The sequence below is a fragment of the Phascolarctos cinereus genome, unplaced genomic scaffold (assembly GCF_003287225.1).
Source record: "Phascolarctos cinereus isolate Bilbo 61053 unplaced genomic scaffold, phaCin_HiC Scaffold_4;HRSCAF=312, whole genome shotgun sequence".
Taxonomy (NCBI): Eukaryota; Metazoa; Chordata; class Mammalia; order Diprotodontia; family Phascolarctidae; genus Phascolarctos; species Phascolarctos cinereus.
The window spans coordinates 723800160-723818916 of NW_027555847.1; the positions used below are offsets into that span (position 1 = coordinate 723800160).

Here is an 18757-nt window from a genome sequence, read left to right on the forward strand (position 1 = left end):
TGGTTTGCCATTTCTTTCTCCAGCTCATTTTACAGATGAGGAAACTGAGGCAGACAGGATGAAGTGACTTGCCCAGAGTCACCCAGCTAGTCAGTGTCTGAGACTGGATTTGAACTCAGAAAGATGAATCTTCCTGACTCTGGGTCCAGTGCTCTATCCACTGAGCCATTTGCTTTTTATTACAAGTTTTTTAGGCTCATCTTTCCCCTTTCACTTTAATTTAAAAAAATTTTTAAAAACATTTTTTATTAATTTATTTTGATTATCAACAAGCACTTCCATAAGCTTTTGAGTTGTAAATTTTTAATCCCTTTCCCTAAGAAAGCATGCAATTTGATATAGGCTATACATATACATTCCTATTAAACATATTTTCACATTAGTCATGTTGTAAGGAAGAATTAGAACCAGTAGGAGGAACCACAAGAAAGAGGAAACAAAGCAAAACAGGAGAAAAAAATTAGCAAATAGTATGCTTTGATCTGCATTCAAACTCCACAGTTCTTACTTTGGATGTGGCTAGCATTTTCCATCACGAGACTTTTGAAGATGTCTTAAATCGTTGCATTGCTGAGAAGGGCTAAGTCTATCAAAGTTAGTCATCGCACAGCATGGCTGTTACTGTACACAATGTTCTCCTGGTTTGGCTCACTTCTCTCGGTATCAGTCCATACAAGTCTTTCCAGGTTTTTCTGAAGTCTGTGTGCTCATCATTTCTTATAACACAGTCGTATTCCATCACAACCACATACCACAGCTTGTTCAGCCATTCCCCAATGGATGGGCATCCTCTCAATTTCCAATCTTTGCCACCACAAAAAGAGCTGCTATGAATATTTTTGTACATGTGGGTCCTTTTCCCATTTGTATGATCTCTTTGGGATGCAGCCCTAGAAGTTCTATTGCTGGGTCAAAGGATATGCACGTTTTTATGGCCCTTTGGGCAGAGTTCCAAATTGCTCTACAGACGTGATCCCATTTCTTCCCACCTTTGCGGCAGGTGGCTCTCCTCCAATCCCTCCTTTCTCACTGATCTCCGCTTTGTCCCTGTCTGCTGATGTCTGCTGCTGCCTACAACGAAACAACATTCTCCTGTCTCAGACGTCTTCAGAGCGCCCTCACTTGAGTCTTCTGTCTCTGCTAACTGTCTTCCCTTATCTGGTCTGCCCTTTGTGGTAAAACTCCCTGGAAGGCCTGCTGTAGTGCGTTCCTCCACTCCTCATCCTCTTCTTATTTCTCTATCATCTGACCTCCCTCTTTGTCATTCAGCCAGAAGTCTTCGCCAGTGTTTGCAGTGATCTCCTAATTGCCCAGTCCTTCCGGTGCCCTTTGATGCTGTTGATCGGTCTTCTCCTTCAGACTCTTCTTGCCTTTTGTTTTTAAGGCTCTGCCCTCTCCTAGTTGTCCCCCTACACGTCTGACCGCTCATTCTCAGTGTCCTTTGCTGGGTCTTCACGTAGACGTTGCCCACTGACCATGGTTGGCCCACTGGGCATTGTCCTGCACCTTCCTCTCTTCTTCCACTATGCTAGTCCTCTTGTTGATCTCATCGGCTTCCTTGGATTTAATTGTCATCTCTGTGCCTACGATTCTCAAATCTGTTTACCCGGTCTTCTGTTTTCATATCACCAACTACCTAGCAGCCGTTTCAGAATGGATATGCAGTATACATTTTAACTCAGCATATCTTTTTTAATTAAAAAAAAATTTTTTTGAGCCAAAGACAAGGTTTGTTAAAGATCCGCCATATTAGCTAGACCCTTAAGGAGCCTGAATGTTTGTGAGCTGTTGGCTAGATTGTAAAAATCTGAGCAGTGACTAGATTTTAAGAATCTGAGCACCTTAACAGAGACAAGATGGACCTTATATACAGAGAGACTGTGGGAGGGATCTGGGAGTGGCCAAGTCGTTTGGGGTACACAGAAAGCAGGGCCCTGAATCATGTGGCCAAGGGACGATGGAGTCTAGATAGGATAAAGGGGGGGAAGTGGCCAGGGGCGATCAGGAGGGAACAGAATGGAATTGGGAGATTGGGTGTAGCCACTGTGAAAGGCCACTTGTAACTGAGCATAGCATGAACTGACCTCATTAACTTTTTCCTCTTAACTTCTGCCCTTACGACTTTCTTTATTATTGTTGATACCATCATCTTCATAGTCCTCCTAATTCACAATCCAGATGTTATCCTTGTCTCCTCCCATCCCCCATATCCAGTCTTTTGTCATGACCTATTAATTTCACCTTTGCCACATCTCTCAAATACACCCCCCTTTTCTCTTCTGACACTGTCACCCCCTGGTGTAGGCCCTCGTCACCTGGATTATTGCAATAGCTTCTGGGGGACTCTGCCTGCCACAAACCTCTCCACACTCCAGTCCATTCAGTCGCTAGTGCAGGTCTGAGTGTGTCACTCCTGTACTCAATAAACCCCAGTGGCTCCCCGTCACCTCTATCGCAAATACAAAGTCATCTGTGTGGCAGTCAGAGTGCTTCTTAGCCCAGCCATCTTTCCCCGCCTTTTCAGTCTTTTTATATTTACACACCCCCAGTTGCTCTTTGATGTCATGCCAGTGGCCTCCGTGTCGTTCCAAGGAGAAGACACTCTATCGCTCAGATCCAGGCACTTTCTGTGGCTCTTTCATGCCTGGAATGTTCTCTCCCCATCTCTGCCTCTTGGCTTCTCAGCTTCCTTCACATCCCAGATAACATCCCATGTTCTACAAGAATCCGTTCCCAGCCCCTCTTAATTGTAGCACCTTTCCTCTTTTGATCATTTCCTGTCTATCCTGTATGTGGCTTGTACACATTTACCTGCCTGTTGACTGTCCCATGGTGACTGTGCGCTCCTCAAGAGCAGTGTCTGCCTTTTGCGCTTCTCCTCCTTCTCCTTGGCACAGTGATTATTAGTGCATAGTGCATGGTTAGCAAATGCTCAGTGGCTCACTGTAAGCAGCCCAGTTTCTATGAATGCCTTAGCGACAAAGGTGTTTCTTCTTTTGATCGCTGTCCTTAGAATCTGTTCTTGGTCGTGAGACCCTGGGGAGAGTGGCAATGAGCACCTCTAGATCGTTCACTGTGTATATTTCCATGTTCCTTTAAACAATATCTAGCTCACTCACAGTTTCTTCAGCAGAATAACAGCCTCTTATTTCACCACAGCTATGTCAGCATAGAGATTTTATCTTCTGTGATTCAGTAAGCGTAAGATAGTGGCACGGGCTTGATTTCTTTTTTGATTGGCTTTTACTAGAGAGTGTCAACAGTTATTGTTTCTTTTATCTTTTTATTCATAGCTTTTCTTTTTTATCACCTGAATTTCCTAAGAAGGTCTTCCTATTTCCCTGAGACAGCCTTCCGCTTTTAACAAAGAAAAAGAAAAAGAAACAGTTCAGCCAAGCTGATCAGCACATCAGCTAAGTCTGATGTATTATGCAGGATTCCACAACTGTAGTCCTTAACTTCTGCAAAGAAAGGATAGCAGTGGATCCAATTTAGAGATGAAATGGGCCCTAGAGGTCATCTGTGCCAAGCCTCTCATTGTACAGATGAGGAAACTGAGGTTCAGAAAGTCTGTGACCAATTCAAAGTGACCTGCATCTTATATGACTGAGGCAGGGATTGAAATCAGGTGCAGGAATGGTAGGTGTTCCCAGGCCAGGAGGTCCCATATGTTTAATACATATATTAATTGATTTCTGGCAGTATTGTCGTTTTTACTGTATCATTTCCACCTAGGCATGGAACATACATCAATTTAGTTCTTCCTTGATTTCTGCTAAAAGTGTTTTACACTTGCTTTTAGTTCTGTCAGTTTCTACCAGCCTCTTTTTCTAGTATATAGAAACAGGATCTGTGGTTGGGAGGATTGGGGATGGGGGGAGAAGGGATGTATCCTATAGCCTGTTCACTCCATCTGGGAGATGAGCATATTTAGGTTTGGGTTCAAATTAAGAGGCGAGAAAAGCACTTCACTACACTGGCTGGGAATTGTATCAGTGACTTCAGCCATAGTTTGAACCTCTTTGGGACACAGTTGCCTAATAAGTGAGGTCGTTACAGCTTTTAAGGCAGATCCTCTGACTTGGGACAACTGTGGAAATACTTTGTGTACATGTTCAAAGTGGTTTCCTATAGCTTCTGCTCATTGCTCCTAGGTCTGCCATTTACTGATATGTAGAAGGGGTCTATCCACTAGTATGCAAAACAGAAAGAGGCCAAGATGTGAATTCAGAAGACCTGGGTTTGAATCTTGGAGTGGATTTGACTTTTACAGATTGACCATGAGAAAATAGCCTACAGACTCAAGTATTAGTTAAGCATCTCCTCCGTACCTGTCACTGTGCCTAGCACTGTATCAGGGACTAGCAGATGGGACACTAAGAGCAACTCTTGGCTTGAAGCAACCTCTGTCTCCCAAGAGCTTACATTCGTTAAGATGAAACAACATATACACATAACAGTAATTAAAAATATATATAAAGCCAGTGTGTGGTCTTTCCTGAGGTAGAGATGCTAATCACTGAGGCACTGGGAAAGGCCTCAGGTAGGAAGTCACCCTTGAGCTGAATTTCAGATGAAATCAGAATTTTGAAGAGGCAGAGGTGAGGAAGAACTACAATTGAGATGTGGGGGATAGTCTTTGGAGGCCAGTTTACCTAGGCTGCAGTGTCTCTGAAGGGGAGCAATGTGTAATTGGCCTGCAAAAGTAGATGAGAATGATCTATTTGATGGAAGAGAGGAACTTGGGCTAAGTGTTATACACAGGCAGCAAGGAATGTTTACATTTTTAAAAATGTCTTTCAGATTGGAACAGTACGCCTGAAAAAAACAGGGAGTCTCCTCCAACATGTGGCTTCTCCATGGAAGAACCATTCCAAGGAAGAGTTCATGTGGGTAGTCTCTGTGTCTCCAAGTTTGGCAAAGCCAGGGAATGTTGTGCTTTATTAGAAAAACAGCAGAGCAGTGAAGAGGAACTTTTTGGACATATGCAAATATTTGAAATAAAGACTCTCAATCAAGTTAGAGAACATGCATATAAAAGACATGATGGAGGCTTCTACCAAGGAACAATCCTTTTCCCACAACGTAACATGTCTCTTGGAAGGAATCTTCTTCATCCATGTGTTACAGAGCAAAGGGGAGTCCCATTGCATTCATACCTGAATAAACAGAAGAGAATTTCCTTAAAGAAGATGTTTTCTAGGTATAATGAAGGTGAGAAATTGTTTAGTTATGACTCAGACCTCAGTGAACATCACAGTCAACAGAATGGAGAGAGAGCACATTTAGGGAGTGAATGTGATCAGACTTTGTCAAGTAGCATAAACATTTCTCAGAATCACAGAATTCCTGTTGTAGAAAAATATTTTGAATGTAACAAATGTAGAAAAGCTTTTAATCAGAAGATAGAACTTATAGAACATCAGAGAATTCATGCTAGAGAAAAAGCTTATGTAAGTAATGAGTATAAAAAGGCCTACTCACAGAAAGCTGACATTACTATGCATAATAGAATTCATACTGGAGAAGAAGCTTATGAAAGTAATGAATGTGAAAAGGCCTTCAGGCTGCAGAGAACATTTGCTGACAACCAGAATATTCATAAGATCAAGAAACCATGTGAATGCAACGAATGTGGGAAAGCCTTCAGTCAGAAGGCGGGACTGAATGGACATCAGAACATTCATACTGGGAAGAACAATTATAAATGTAATGAATGTGGGAAAGTCTTCCATAAAACGATAGGACTTAGGAGTCATCAGAAAATTCATTCTGGAGAGAAACCATATCAATGTAATGAATGTGGGAAGGCCTTTAGTCACAAGGCAGGACTTACCTGTCATGAGAAAATTCATACCGGAGAGAAACCATATGAATGTAATAAGTGTGGTAAGGCTTTTAGCAGGAAATCTGCTCTTACTGACCATCAGAAAAGTCACACTGGAGAGAAACCTTATCAGTGTAATGAATGTGGGAAAGCCTTCACCAGGAAGTCAAGCCTTACTCAACATCAAAAAATTCATACTGGAGAGAAACCTTACAAATGTAAGGAATGTGGGAAAGCCTTCAGTCGGAAAGTAACACTTACCTGCCACCAGAATATTCATACTGGTGAGAAACCTTATGAATGTAACAATTGTGGTAAAACCTTCAGTCGGAAGACAGGACTTACAAGACATCAGAAAATTCATACTGGAGAGAAACCCTATAAATGCAATGAATGTGGGACAGCCTTCAGTCAGAAGAGAACACTAACTGAACATCAAAATATTCATACTGGAGAGAAACCTTATGAATGTAATGAATGTGGGAAGGCTTTCAAGCAAAAGAACACACTTACTGAGCATCAGAATATTCATGCTAGAGAGAAATCCTATGAATGTAATGAATGTGGGAAAGCCTTCAGTCAGAAGAAGAAACTTACTAAACATCAGTATATTCATACTGGAGAGAAACCTTATGAATGCAAGGAATGTGGGAAAGCCTTCAGTCAGAAAAGAACACTTATTGAACATCACAATATTCATACTGGACAGAAACCTTATGAATGTAATGAATGTGGGAAAGTCTTTGGTGAGAAGACAGGACTAAGTAAACATCAGAAATGTCATTCTGGAGAGAAACCATATCAATGTAATCAATGTGGGAAAGCCTTCACCAGGAAGACAAGACTTACTCGACATCACAAAATTCATACTGGAGGGAAACCTTATGAATGTAATGAATGTGGGAAAGCTTTTAGAGAGAAGACAAGTCTTAGTGAACATCTGAAAATTCATATTGGAGAAAAACCATATTCATTGTAATCAATGTGGAAAGGCTTTTAGCAGGAAGACAATTCTTACAGAAACATCAGAAAACCCACAGGAAAAACATTTCATCAGAATGTCAGAAGGCCTTAAGTTGGAAAATGACACTTGAACATTAGAAATTTGACATAGGAGAGAAACTTTTGGAATATGATTAACTTGTGGCAGAGAAGACATATTATTAAATCTTATGTCATTAAATTATTATTGAATTATTAAATTGTGTTCTGTTGAATCTTAACAATGGGGGAAAAAACAATGAATTTGGGAAAGCCATCCAAGGGAGCTTAGAACTTGCTCAGAATCACAATCCATGCTGGAAAGAAACATAATTGTAGGAAAACCTTCAGTTGGAAGAAATACTTATTGAAATTAGAAACTGGAGAGGAACCTTAATACTGTGATGAGATGCTTTGGTAGTAAAGTGTCTAAGAATACCAGGTTTGGAATCAGGAAGACCTGAGTTCAGATTCCGCCGTAGGAGCTATGTGCCTCTTGGCAGGTCAGTTAACCTCTCTTGGCTTTAGTTTCTCCATCTGCAAGTGAGGGATGATATCAGGGTTCCTTTGAAAATCCAATGAGGTAAGATACATACATGGTTGAAGTAGTATCAATGCTAGCTTTACAGAAATGATCATAGGAGGGGCTTTGTGAAGGAGATATGACTTCCATAAAATAAGTCATTTGAGAGGAAACCTTTATGAATGTAATGTATTTTGGGTTGTCAACCATTGGAACTAAGAACTTAGTAAATGTTACAGATTTTATATTAAAGATAAAACTAATGAACATCATTTTGAAAGACCTTCCAATAGGGCATCATACTCTCTTGACTTCAGAAATTTCATACTGGACAGAAAGCATACAAATATAATTGTTGCAAAGCCTTTCCCTGCAGAGAATTTATAGAAGTTCATCATTTAAGTCAGCCTTCATAGAAAAATTAGAAATGAGGCAGAGCTTTTCTAAATAGCAGATTGCTTATTCTGTATGAGTAGATTCAAACTGGAGAAAATTGTATGAATGTTATTAACTTGAGAGAGTATTTCTTGAGAACAAACAGGATACACGCTGGAGAATAATATACTTGATATCATGGTTTCAGAGTGAAGGAACAATAAACACCCACTGAAAATTAAGAAAACTAAAAGGAACTCTCTTTGTGCTGCCCAAGTAGCATCTCATACAGTCCATTTCTGGTAAGTGTGGTTAAGAGGAGAAATTTGATGTGTCAAACCACGAGTAGGAAAAACTCAGGATAGAGGAACCTTATGTTGGGCAACAAGTGTATAACTGTATCCACTCCCCCATGATAGCTTACTAAAACTTTACACAAAATTTTATCTTTATTTGATTGCAGAGGGTAGAAAGAAGAGCAAGTTGCAAAGAGGTAAATTAAAAGTTTGAGGTGTCTTTGATCCTTGTATTGCTGGGGAGGGTTAAGTTTATCAATATTAGTCATCACACTGTGTGGCTGTTATTTTGTACAATGTTCCCTTGGTTCTGCTCACTTCACTCAGCATCAGACCATACAAGTCTTTCCAGGTTTTTCTGAAATCAGCCTGTTCATCATTTCTTATAGCACAATACTGCTTGTCATTTCTTACAGCAGAATAATATTCCATTACAATCATATCCCACAGCTTGATTAGCCATTTCCCAATTGATGGGCATCCCTTCAATTTCCGCCACCACAAAAAGAGCTCTTACAAATACTTTTGTACAGCGAGGTCCTTTTCGCTTTTCATAGATGTCTTTGGGATATAGACCTAGCAGTGGTATTGTTTGATCAAAGGGTATGCAGTTTTAAAGCCCTTGGGCATGGTTCCAAATTGTTCTTCAGAGTGGTTGGAACAATTCACAGCTCCACCAACAATGTATTAGTGTCCCAGTTTTCCCACATCCTCTCCAACATCCAACATTTTCTTTTTTTTGTCTATTAGCCAATCTCATAGGTGTGAGGTGGAACCTCAAAAGTTGTTTTAATTTGCATTTCTCTAATCAAGTGATTTAGAGCATTGTTTCATATAACGAGATAGCTTTGATTTCTTTGTGTCTAGTATTATTAAGAAAATTTATTTTTTATAAATGAGAAAGTAGGTATATAAATCAGTAGTTGTCATTGTTCTTTTTTTCACCTTTCGAGACGTTGAAACGAGATCTAAGGTTTTCCCTCTTTGCTCTCTTTCTCTTCACCTACCTTATGAATCATTAACCCAGCATGCTTATAAACTTCAGCAGCGTCTCCTCTGTGTATGCTTGTTCCAATCCCCTCCCTCATCCTTTTCTGCTTTTTCTGTCAGCATTTCCAGAAAAGCAATTTCAAATCAATATATTGTTGCACCACTGTCCTTATTGGTGAGAAAAGGTTTTATAAAAATTTTTGCAAGGCTTTTCTGTTTTCCTTTCCTTTTTTGGCCTTCCATTGTCATTCTTTAAACTCATTGAGGATGACTTAGCTTAGCTATGTCTCTCACTAAGCTTTAATGCTACATTTCAAAATGCCAAGATGATACTAGTAATTGGGATCTATCAACAAGAATTTCTGGGGAAACTGAACAGTAGTCTTGAAAAAAATAAGTTTAAGGGACAGCTAGGTGACACAGTGGATAGACCACCGACCTTGGAGTCAGGAGGACCTGACTTGAAATCCAGCCTCAGACACTTGACACTTACTAGCTGTATGACCCTAGGTCAGTCACATAACCCCATTATGTGACTAGCAAAAAAAAAGTTTAGAACCCCATTTTATACTATGTACAACAATAAACAAAATGAATATGGTTCCTGAAAAATAATTGGAATAATTGGAAGAGAGCTAGAATAAGAGATGACTGTGGTGTGAATTATTAATCAAATGTGGGATACAGGTGATGACAAAAAAAAATAGGCCTTTTCAGTCTGATGAGATTGCAAAGCCTTTTCATTAATAAAATTAATGCAACTAAGGTAAGAAGGGGAGAGATCAAAACTTTTTATCAAAAGTCTCTAAGGACCTGATATTCAATACATATGGTGTCCAAAAATACTTACTGCAGTTTTAAACTTCAAATTTAAAGCTCCATGAAAGTTTTTGGAACACTGTCTGTAGACAAATTACAAAACATACAATATCAAATGATTCTCCCAGTGATTAACACTTAAAACATAGTGAAGGAGTGGTTCTTCAAAGAAAAATTGCAAACCCAACCATATAAAATCAATTAGTAATAAGATAAATGCAAATCAATATAATCCTGAAATTTTACCTCTTATCCTGCAAAAGAGGAAAAACCATGGGAATAGTCTGTGTTCAAAAGGATGTGGAAAGATAAACACAGTAATGTTCTGTTGGGACTGTGAATTAGTCCAACTATTTTGCAAGGCAGTTTGGAATTATCTAACTAAAGTGACTTGAATGTTCATACAAATGGTGGAGAACCTGCAGCCTCAAAGCCATATGTGGCCCTCTAGGTCCTCAAGTGCAGCCCTTTGACTGAATCCAAACTTCACAGAACAAATCCCCTTAATAAAAGGATTTGTTCTGTAAAACTTGGACTCAGTCAAAAGACTGTACCCAAGGACTTGGAAGGCCACGTGTGGCCTACATGTTCCCCACCCCTGGTTCATACCCATTATTTTCTCTCTCTCTTTTTTTTGGAGTGCAGCAGTTGGGGTAAAGTGACTTGCCCAGGTCACACAGCTAGTAAATGTCAAGTGTCTGAGGCCAGATTTGAACTCAGGTACTCCTGCCTGCTAGGCCAGACCTCTATCCACTTTGCCATTTAGCTACCCCATTCATACCCTTTTGAACCAAAGATGTTACTGCTGGGTATATGCCCTGAGGAAGTCACTAACAAAAAGAAATCCCTTTATAGAACAAGCTTCATCTTTCAAAGGACAGGAAGTAGGTGCTGATTGATGAGGAATGGCCACACCAATGGTGGTACCAAATGCCATGAAATGTTACTGTGTTATGAGAAAACAGCAAATAGGATGAATACCGATGCTTGGGGAGACAGACATGAACTGCTGTCTAGTGAAGTTGGCTGTTCAGTGCTCACGAGAGGAGAAAATGACATCACCATGTTGGGGTTAAGGTCCAGTGTGTCTGACTGTGGCTCATCAGACCATAGGAGCTGAGAAGGCTCTAGCACAGTTCAGGCACTGATAGTCCATCTGAAGATTAGCAGCGGAGATGTCCACATGTTAGCATTTCACGTGTAGTAAAGTTAGAACCAAGACAACAAACTTCTTTCATGCCAAAGTGTAAATGGGAAGAACAGCCCCAAAGAAAATGTCAATGAATTCAATAGAACCCGAAGAAGCATCATCTTCAAGACTGGTATGAAAAGACACCTCTCCCTGCTCCTTTGCATGGGTCTCTGCTGTATGACTTGGGAGCACTGAATGTATTTTCCGAGTTGTTTTCCCTGATGTGTTGATCACTTGTGCAGGGCTTTTTTCCTTACTATCTTCTTTGTTATATGTGATGGCTTTCTGGGAATATTCAAGGGAGAAATTATGTAGGAAACAAATTTTGATGAAATGACAAACTATGGAAGCACTTTTTTTCAACAATTAACTGGAAACAAAAGAGCTACTCAGTAATTGGGAGTGGGTGAACAAAGTATAGGGTGGTTTCAGGGAAATGTGGGAAAGCTTTTAGGAACTGATACAGAAGAAAATCTCCAAGAGCAGAACAACCTTTACAGTAACTATTATATTGTGAACTAAAGTAACTTTAAAAACTTACCACTGAGTTCACTGATATTCAAGAATTCTAGGGGCAAGGGGTTGAGCCAAGATGGCGGAGTGAAAGCAGTGACTTGCTTGAGCTCTCCTCCAAATCCCTCCAAATACTCATAAAAAATGGCTCTAAACAAATTCTGAATCAGCAGAACCCACAAAAAGACAGAGTGAAACAAATTTCCAGCCCAAGAGAACCTGGATGATTGATCAGAAAGGTGTATTGCGCCGGGCTGGGAGTGCAGCGCAGCGCACCGTGGGTGCGCAGGCCGCAGTGAACCTGGAGCAGGCCTCAGAGGACTAAAGCATGGGCAGCTGTGGAGGTTTCCAGACTCCTCAATCCACAAATGCCAAAGACAACTTAGAAGGTCAGTGGGAAAAGTCTGTTTCTGTCGGTGCTGAGACAGGAAGGTGGGGTTACAGCTCCATTCCCCAAAAGCATGGCCCTGGCGGGGAGCAGCTGCTTCCCAAGCTTCTGGCCCACAGACTGAGGGGGAATCCAGTGGCTGATCAGAGAGGGACTGCAGGGATCTCTTTGCCAGTGCTGAGGCAGTAATCTCTTGCTTTGTCCCTGTTTTGGATCTGGGTCACAGTTCTGGGCAGCGGTGCTGGGGTGAGGAGGAATGCTGGCGTGGTAGAGCTTGGAGTGACTGTGGAGAGGAACCCTTCCTCACAGTTACAGGACAGAAAGGAATACTTGTGGTCACAGGCCAGGGAAGGAGTAAATACCTTGCCCCTTATCATACCACCTTGGAAGAATTGAAAATTTACAGGTCCCTACAAGTATCTCTGAGAACAGCTATCAAACCCCTGAAGCTTGGGACAATACATTCTCCACATTGGAAGCAGACTCTTACCTTAACAAAAGTTTAAAACTCAAGTAATTGGCTGGGATCATGAGCAAGGAGCACAAAAAGAGTCAGATCATAGAATCTTACTTTGGTGACAAAGAAGATCAAAATATACAACCAGAAGAAGACAACAAAGTCAAAGCTCCTACATCCAAAGCCTCCAAGAAAAATATGAATCAGTCCCAGGCCTTGGAAGAGCTCAAAAGGGATTTTGAGAAGCAGGTAAGGGAAGTAGAGGAAAAACTGAGAGTGATGCAAGAAAATCACAAAAAACAAGTCAACAGCCTGCTAAAGGAGACCCAAAAAAATACTGAAAAAAATAACACCTTAAAAAATAGCCTAACCCAAATGGCCAAAGAGGTCCAAAAAGCCAGTGAGGAGAAGAAGGCCCTAAAATGCAAAATTGGCCAAATGGAAAAGGAAATCCAAAAGCTTACTGAAGAAAATACTTCCTTAAAAATTAGAATAGAGCAATTGGAAGATAGTGACTTCATGGAGAAATCACGACACAGTAGAACAAATCCAAAAGAATGAAAAATTAGAAAACAATGTGAAATATCTCATTGGAAAAACAACTGACCTGGAAAATAGATCCAGGAGAGAGAATTTAAAAATTATTGGACTATCTGAAAGCCATGATCAAAAAAAGAGCCTAGACATCATCTTTCAAGAAATTATCAAGGAAAACTGCCCTGATATATTAGAACCAGAGGGCAAAATAGAAATTGAAAGAATCCACAGATCTCCTCCTGAAAGAGATCCCCAAAGGAAAACTCCTAGGAATATTGTAGCCAAATTCCAGAGTTCCCAGGTCAAGGAGAAAATATTACAAGCTGCCAGAAGGAAACAGTTCAAGTACTGTGGAAACACAATCAGGATAACACAAGATTTAGCAGCTTCTACATTAAAGGACCGCAGGGCATGGAATATAATATTCGGAGGGCAAAGGAGATAGGATTACAACCAAGAATCACCTACCCAGCAAAACTGAGTATAATCCTTCAGGGGAAAAAATGGTCATTCAGTGAAATAGAGGACTTTCAAGCATTCTGATGAAAAGACCAGAGCTGAATAGAAAATTTGACTTTCAAATACAGGACTCAAGTGGAACATGAAGAGGTAAACAGGAAAGAGAAATCATAAGAGACTTATTAAGATTGAACTGTTTACATTCCTGCATGGAAAGATGATATAACTCATGAGACTTTGTCAGTATTAGGGTAGTTGGAGGAAAAAAATTATATGTATGTATATGTAGATAGATAGAGGGCAGGGTGAGTTGAAGATTAAGGGGTCATATCTGGAGAATAAAATTAAGGGATGAGAGAGGATTATACTCAGAGAAGAAAGGGAGAGGTAGAATGGGGTAAATTATCTCACAAAAAAAACAGAAAAGAAAAGTCTCTTACAGTGGAGGGGAAACAGGGGAAGGTGAGAGGGAATGAGTGAATCTTATTCTCATAGGATTTGGCTTAAGGAGGGAATAACATACACATTCAATTGGGTATGGAAATCTGTCTTACACAGGAAAATAGGGGGAGCAGGGGGATGATAAAGAGGAGGGCAGATTGGGAAAGGGAGTAATCAGAAGTAAATACTTCTGAGGAGGGACAGGGTCAAAAGAAAGAATAGAATAAATGGGAGGGCAGGATAGGATTAAGGGAAATAGAGTTAGTTTTTCACAACATGTCTACTATGGACGTGTTTTGCATAACTGCACATGTACAACCTATATTGAGTTGCTTGCCTTTTCAATGAGGGTGGGTGGGGAGGGAGGAAGAGAGAAAATTTGAAACCTAAAGTTTTAAAAACATATGTTTAAAAAAATGTTTTCACATGCTACTGGGAAATAAGAAATACAGGAAATGGGGTACAGAAGTCTATGCTGCCCTATAGGAAAATAGAAGGGGAAGGGGATAAGAGAAGGGGAGAGAGATAGAAAAGAGGACAGACTAGGGGAAGGGATATTCAGAATGCATGCCATCTTGGGGTGGGGGAGGGGGGAGATGGGGTATAAATTTGGAATTCAAAAACTTGTGGGAGTGAATGTTGAAAGCTAAAAATAAATAAATTTATGTTAAAAAAAATTTAAAAAAAGAATTCTAAGGGTAGCTAAGTACCACAGTGGATAGAGCCCTGGGCCTAGAGTCAGGAGGACCTGAGTTCAAATGCAGTCTCAGACACATAACACTCATTAGCTCCATGACTCTGGGCAAGTCACGTCCCCTCATTGACTAGCAAAAAACAAATGAAGAAAGAAACAATTCTAGAGAATCGATTATATAACCTGCTATTTCCATGTGCTGGTGTGTACCAATAAAGCTGATCAGCTGACTTCTTGAAAAGAAAATATATTCACAGCACACTTTTAAGACAAGCATAATTCCTGTACATCAAATATTCTTACTAGAGACAAACCTTATGAATATAATAAATAGGGCAAAGACTTCAGTCAGTAGACAGGACTGACCTGCCATCAGAAAATCCATACTAAAGAAAAATAGCAATGTAATGAACAGGAATGGCCTTCCATAGGAGGATAATTCTTATCAAACACCATAATGGATTATGTACGTAGAGCTTTGCAAACATTAAAGCATTACCTAAAACACACACACACACACACACACACACACATAGTATGAAGGCCTTTGGGAAGGGGATATACCTTATGGAATATCTGGGAAGTCAGAAGAGAGAGAAATTTGTAAATTTAGAGGGAAAATTTGTAAATGTAATAAATTTGGAATGGCTAAGCAATGGCAGTCAGAACTTAACATTACAGAATTCATATTAGAGAAATGACTAATGAATATAATACATGTTGAAAGGACTTGGAGTGAATGATCAGACTTTGAATGTCAGAAAATTCATATTGGAGAGAAACCCTATGAATGTAGTGAATGTAGCCTTCCATCATAGAGAATGTAAAGGTCATTTAACCTTGCTTTATAGAAACCTCAAAAATGAAGGAAGACCTTCCTGGAAGGTAAAATGATTGCTCAATTATCAGTGGATTCAACGTGGAGAAAAATTATATGAATGTAATGAATTTGAGAAAGAATGCCTTGAGAGCAGAAGTGGGATTCCCACTAGAAAAAACAACAATGGTGGACATAAAACCTAAAGACTAAAAACAATGGACAAGATTCTTGTTTCTTATTATTTATTATTAAAAAAATTTTTTCCAATTACATGTAAAAACAATCTTAACCTTAATTTTTAAAAATTTTGAGTTCTCAGCTCTTTCCCTCTTTCCCCTCCCTCATCATTGTGAAGGCACGCAGTTTGATATTTCTCTCATAGGAATAACCAATTACTATGGAGGATTTGGGTTTTTTTTTTAACTTTGTTATTTCTCTCATTCTCTACAAGATCAAATTAGCCTCTTGAGACCAGGGCTGATGATGAAATTGAATTTAACATTCTCCTCAATCTTGTTTAGAGCCCACCCAACTGGAGAAACTTAGTTCCGATTAAAAAGTAAAAAGAATGTAATCTAGGCAAATCCAGCCCTTCTGTTCAGAAAAGCTTGGTTGGGTGTAGATCCTTTTTCTGGATTGTCTTAGGCTAGAGGTGGTCTGGGAGTAAGAATAACATATTCATAGTCAAGTCCCCTAGCCTGTCATTTGATTAGGTCCACCTCATTATAATATTCATTCTCTCATTAATTGTTAACCAATCACAGTTGATTATCACCTGTTGGAAACAGCCACTCTACCAAGGATATATAAACATCCAGAGGCCTTCAGGAGGGGTCTTTGATTGAAAATCCTTTTATTAATTATTTGCTAGCCATAACTGATAAAATGATTAATTACCCAGAAGTTGTGTCTCTCAACTTTTCATTCATCACAATAGATTATTATACATAAGCAGTCATGCAAAACATATTTCCACATTTATCATGTTGTAAAAGAAAAGAGATGACCCCCCAAAAAAAAGCCCCCCAAGTAAAACAATGTTTAAAAATTAGTATGCTTTGATGTAAATTGAGACTTCATCAGTTCTGTTTCTGGGGGTGGATAGTATTTTTCATCATTAGTCCTTCAGAATTGTCTCGGATCTCTGTATTGCTGAGAATAGCTAACACACTCACAGCTGATCATTGTACAATATTTGCTGTTACGGTGTACAGTGTTCTGGTCCTGTTCACTTCACTTTGCATCAGTTCATGGAAGTCTTTCCAGGTTTTTTTGAAGTCTGTCTGCTCATCATTTCTTATGGCACAATAGTATTCTATCACAATCTTATACTACAACTTATTCAGCCATTCCCCAATTGATAGGCATCCCTTCAATTTCCAATTTTTTTCCAACACAAAAAGAGCTGCTGTGAATATTTTTGTATATATAGGTCCCTTTCCTTTTTTCTTTGGTCTCTTTGGGATACAGACTTAGTAGTCGTATTGCTGGGTCAGAGGGTATGTACAGTGTGTTTGGCCTTTGGACATAGCTCCAAATTGTTCTACAGAATGGTTGGATCAGTTCAGAACTCCACCAACAGTGCATTAGTGTCCAAAATTTCCCACACTCCCTCCTGCATTTGTCATTTTCCTTTTCTGTTTTATTAGGCTATCTGATAGGTGTGAAGTGGTACCTCAAAGTTGTTTTAATCTGAATTTCTCTAATCAATAGTGATTTAGAAGATTTTTCTATGACTTGATAGCTTTGATTTCCTAGTCTGGAAACTGACTTCATATCCCTTGACCATTTATCAAGTGGGGAATAACTTATATTCTTATAAATTTAATTAAGCTTTCTATATATTTGAGAAATGAGGCCCTTACCAGAGAAATTTGCTGTAAAATTTCCCCCAGTTTTCTGCTTTCCTTCTAATCTTGGGTGCATTGATTTTGTTTGTGCACACCCTTTTTAATTTAATGTAATCAAAATAATCCATTTTATATCCTGTAATGTTGTCTACTCTCATGCCTGATCATACATTGTTCCCTTATTTATAGATCTGACAGATAAGCTATTTCATGCTCCCCTAATTTGTGATGTATTGCTGTAATCTTCCCAGCATTTTATGTAAAAATTTTTAAATCAATATTTGTTAAGGAAATTGTTTTAGACTTTTCTTTCTCTGTTATTGCTCTTTCTGGTTTAGGTATCAGCACCATGTTTGTGTTGTAAAAGGAATTTGGTAGGACTGCTTTGGCTGTTTTATCAAATAGTTTATATAGCATTAACATTTATTGTTATTTAAATGTTTGGTAGAATTCACTTGTGAATTCAGCTGGTCCTGGGGATGTTTTTTTCTTAGGGAACTCATTGAGAACTTGTTTGATTTCTTTTTCTAAGATATAGTGGTTTAAGTATTCAATTTCCTTTTCTGTTAATCTGGGAAATTGGTATTTTTGTTTGTATTCATCCATTTCACTTAGACTCTTAGATCTATTGACATAGAATTTGGGAACTATAGCTCCTAATGATTGCTTTAATTTCCTCTTCATTGATGTTGAATTCACACTTTTCATTTTTGATACTAGTAATTTGTTTTTTTTTCTTTTTTAAATCAAATTAATCAACAGTTTGTCTATCTTATTGGTCCTCCTCCCCCCCAAAAAAACCCATCTCCTAGTGTTACTTATTAATTCACTGGTTTTCTTTCCATCTTATTAATCTCTCATTTTCAGGATTTCCAATTTGGTGTTTAATTGGAAATTTTGAATTTGTTCTTTTTTAGGTTTTTTTTAGTTGTATGCCCAATCCATTGCTCCGCTTTCTCTGTTTTATTGATGTAACTTCTCTCTAAGTTCTGCTTTGGCTACATTCCATAAATTTTGCTATGTTGTCTCATTGTTGTCATTCACTTTAATGAAACTATTGTTTCTATGATTCTTTCTTTAACCCACTCATTCTTTTTTCTTTTTTTCTTTTTGGTGAGCCAGTCAGGATTAAGTGACTTGCCCTGGGTCACAAAGGAGTAAGTGTCTGAGGCCAGATTTGAACTCAGGAAGAGTCTTCCTGATTCCAAGCCCAGTGCTCTGTGCACTATGGCGCCACATAGCTGCCCATCTGGCACAAAACAGGTGCTTAATGAATGGTAACTGACCAGCCCTCCTCTTTTCCCTTGCTGCCAAAACACCTTGGACATGTTGCCTGTGCTTTCAAGGACTGAGAAGTTGGAAACATCGCCCTTTTTGGAGAGGTTCTAGACTGGTAGATCCTGGGAATGCTCTTGTCTAAACCTGTTTGTGACACGGAACCCTTTGGGAGTCTGCTGAAGCCTATGGATGGACCTTTCTTCAGAATCCTGGTTTTAAATTCAAACGAGAACGAAAATACGAAACCAAATACATAGGATTCCAAGGGAAACCGATTGTAAAGAACCAGCTATATGTGCATACGTATGTCATATACC

The 18757-nt window shown here is 39.2% G+C and overlaps 1 protein-coding gene across 1 annotated transcript in view; it reads left to right on the plus strand.

Annotated features, from left to right (window-relative positions):
* The window catches only part of LOC110215126 (uncharacterized), a 31564-nt gene that overhangs the window by 6718 nt on the left and 6089 nt on the right, over positions 1-18757 (plus strand). Inside the window, 2 exon segments of the mRNA XM_078151850.1 lie at positions 4804-6797; positions 6799-6920. Coding sequence (XP_078007976.1) covers positions 4804-6797; positions 6799-6920 — 2116 coding nt within the window.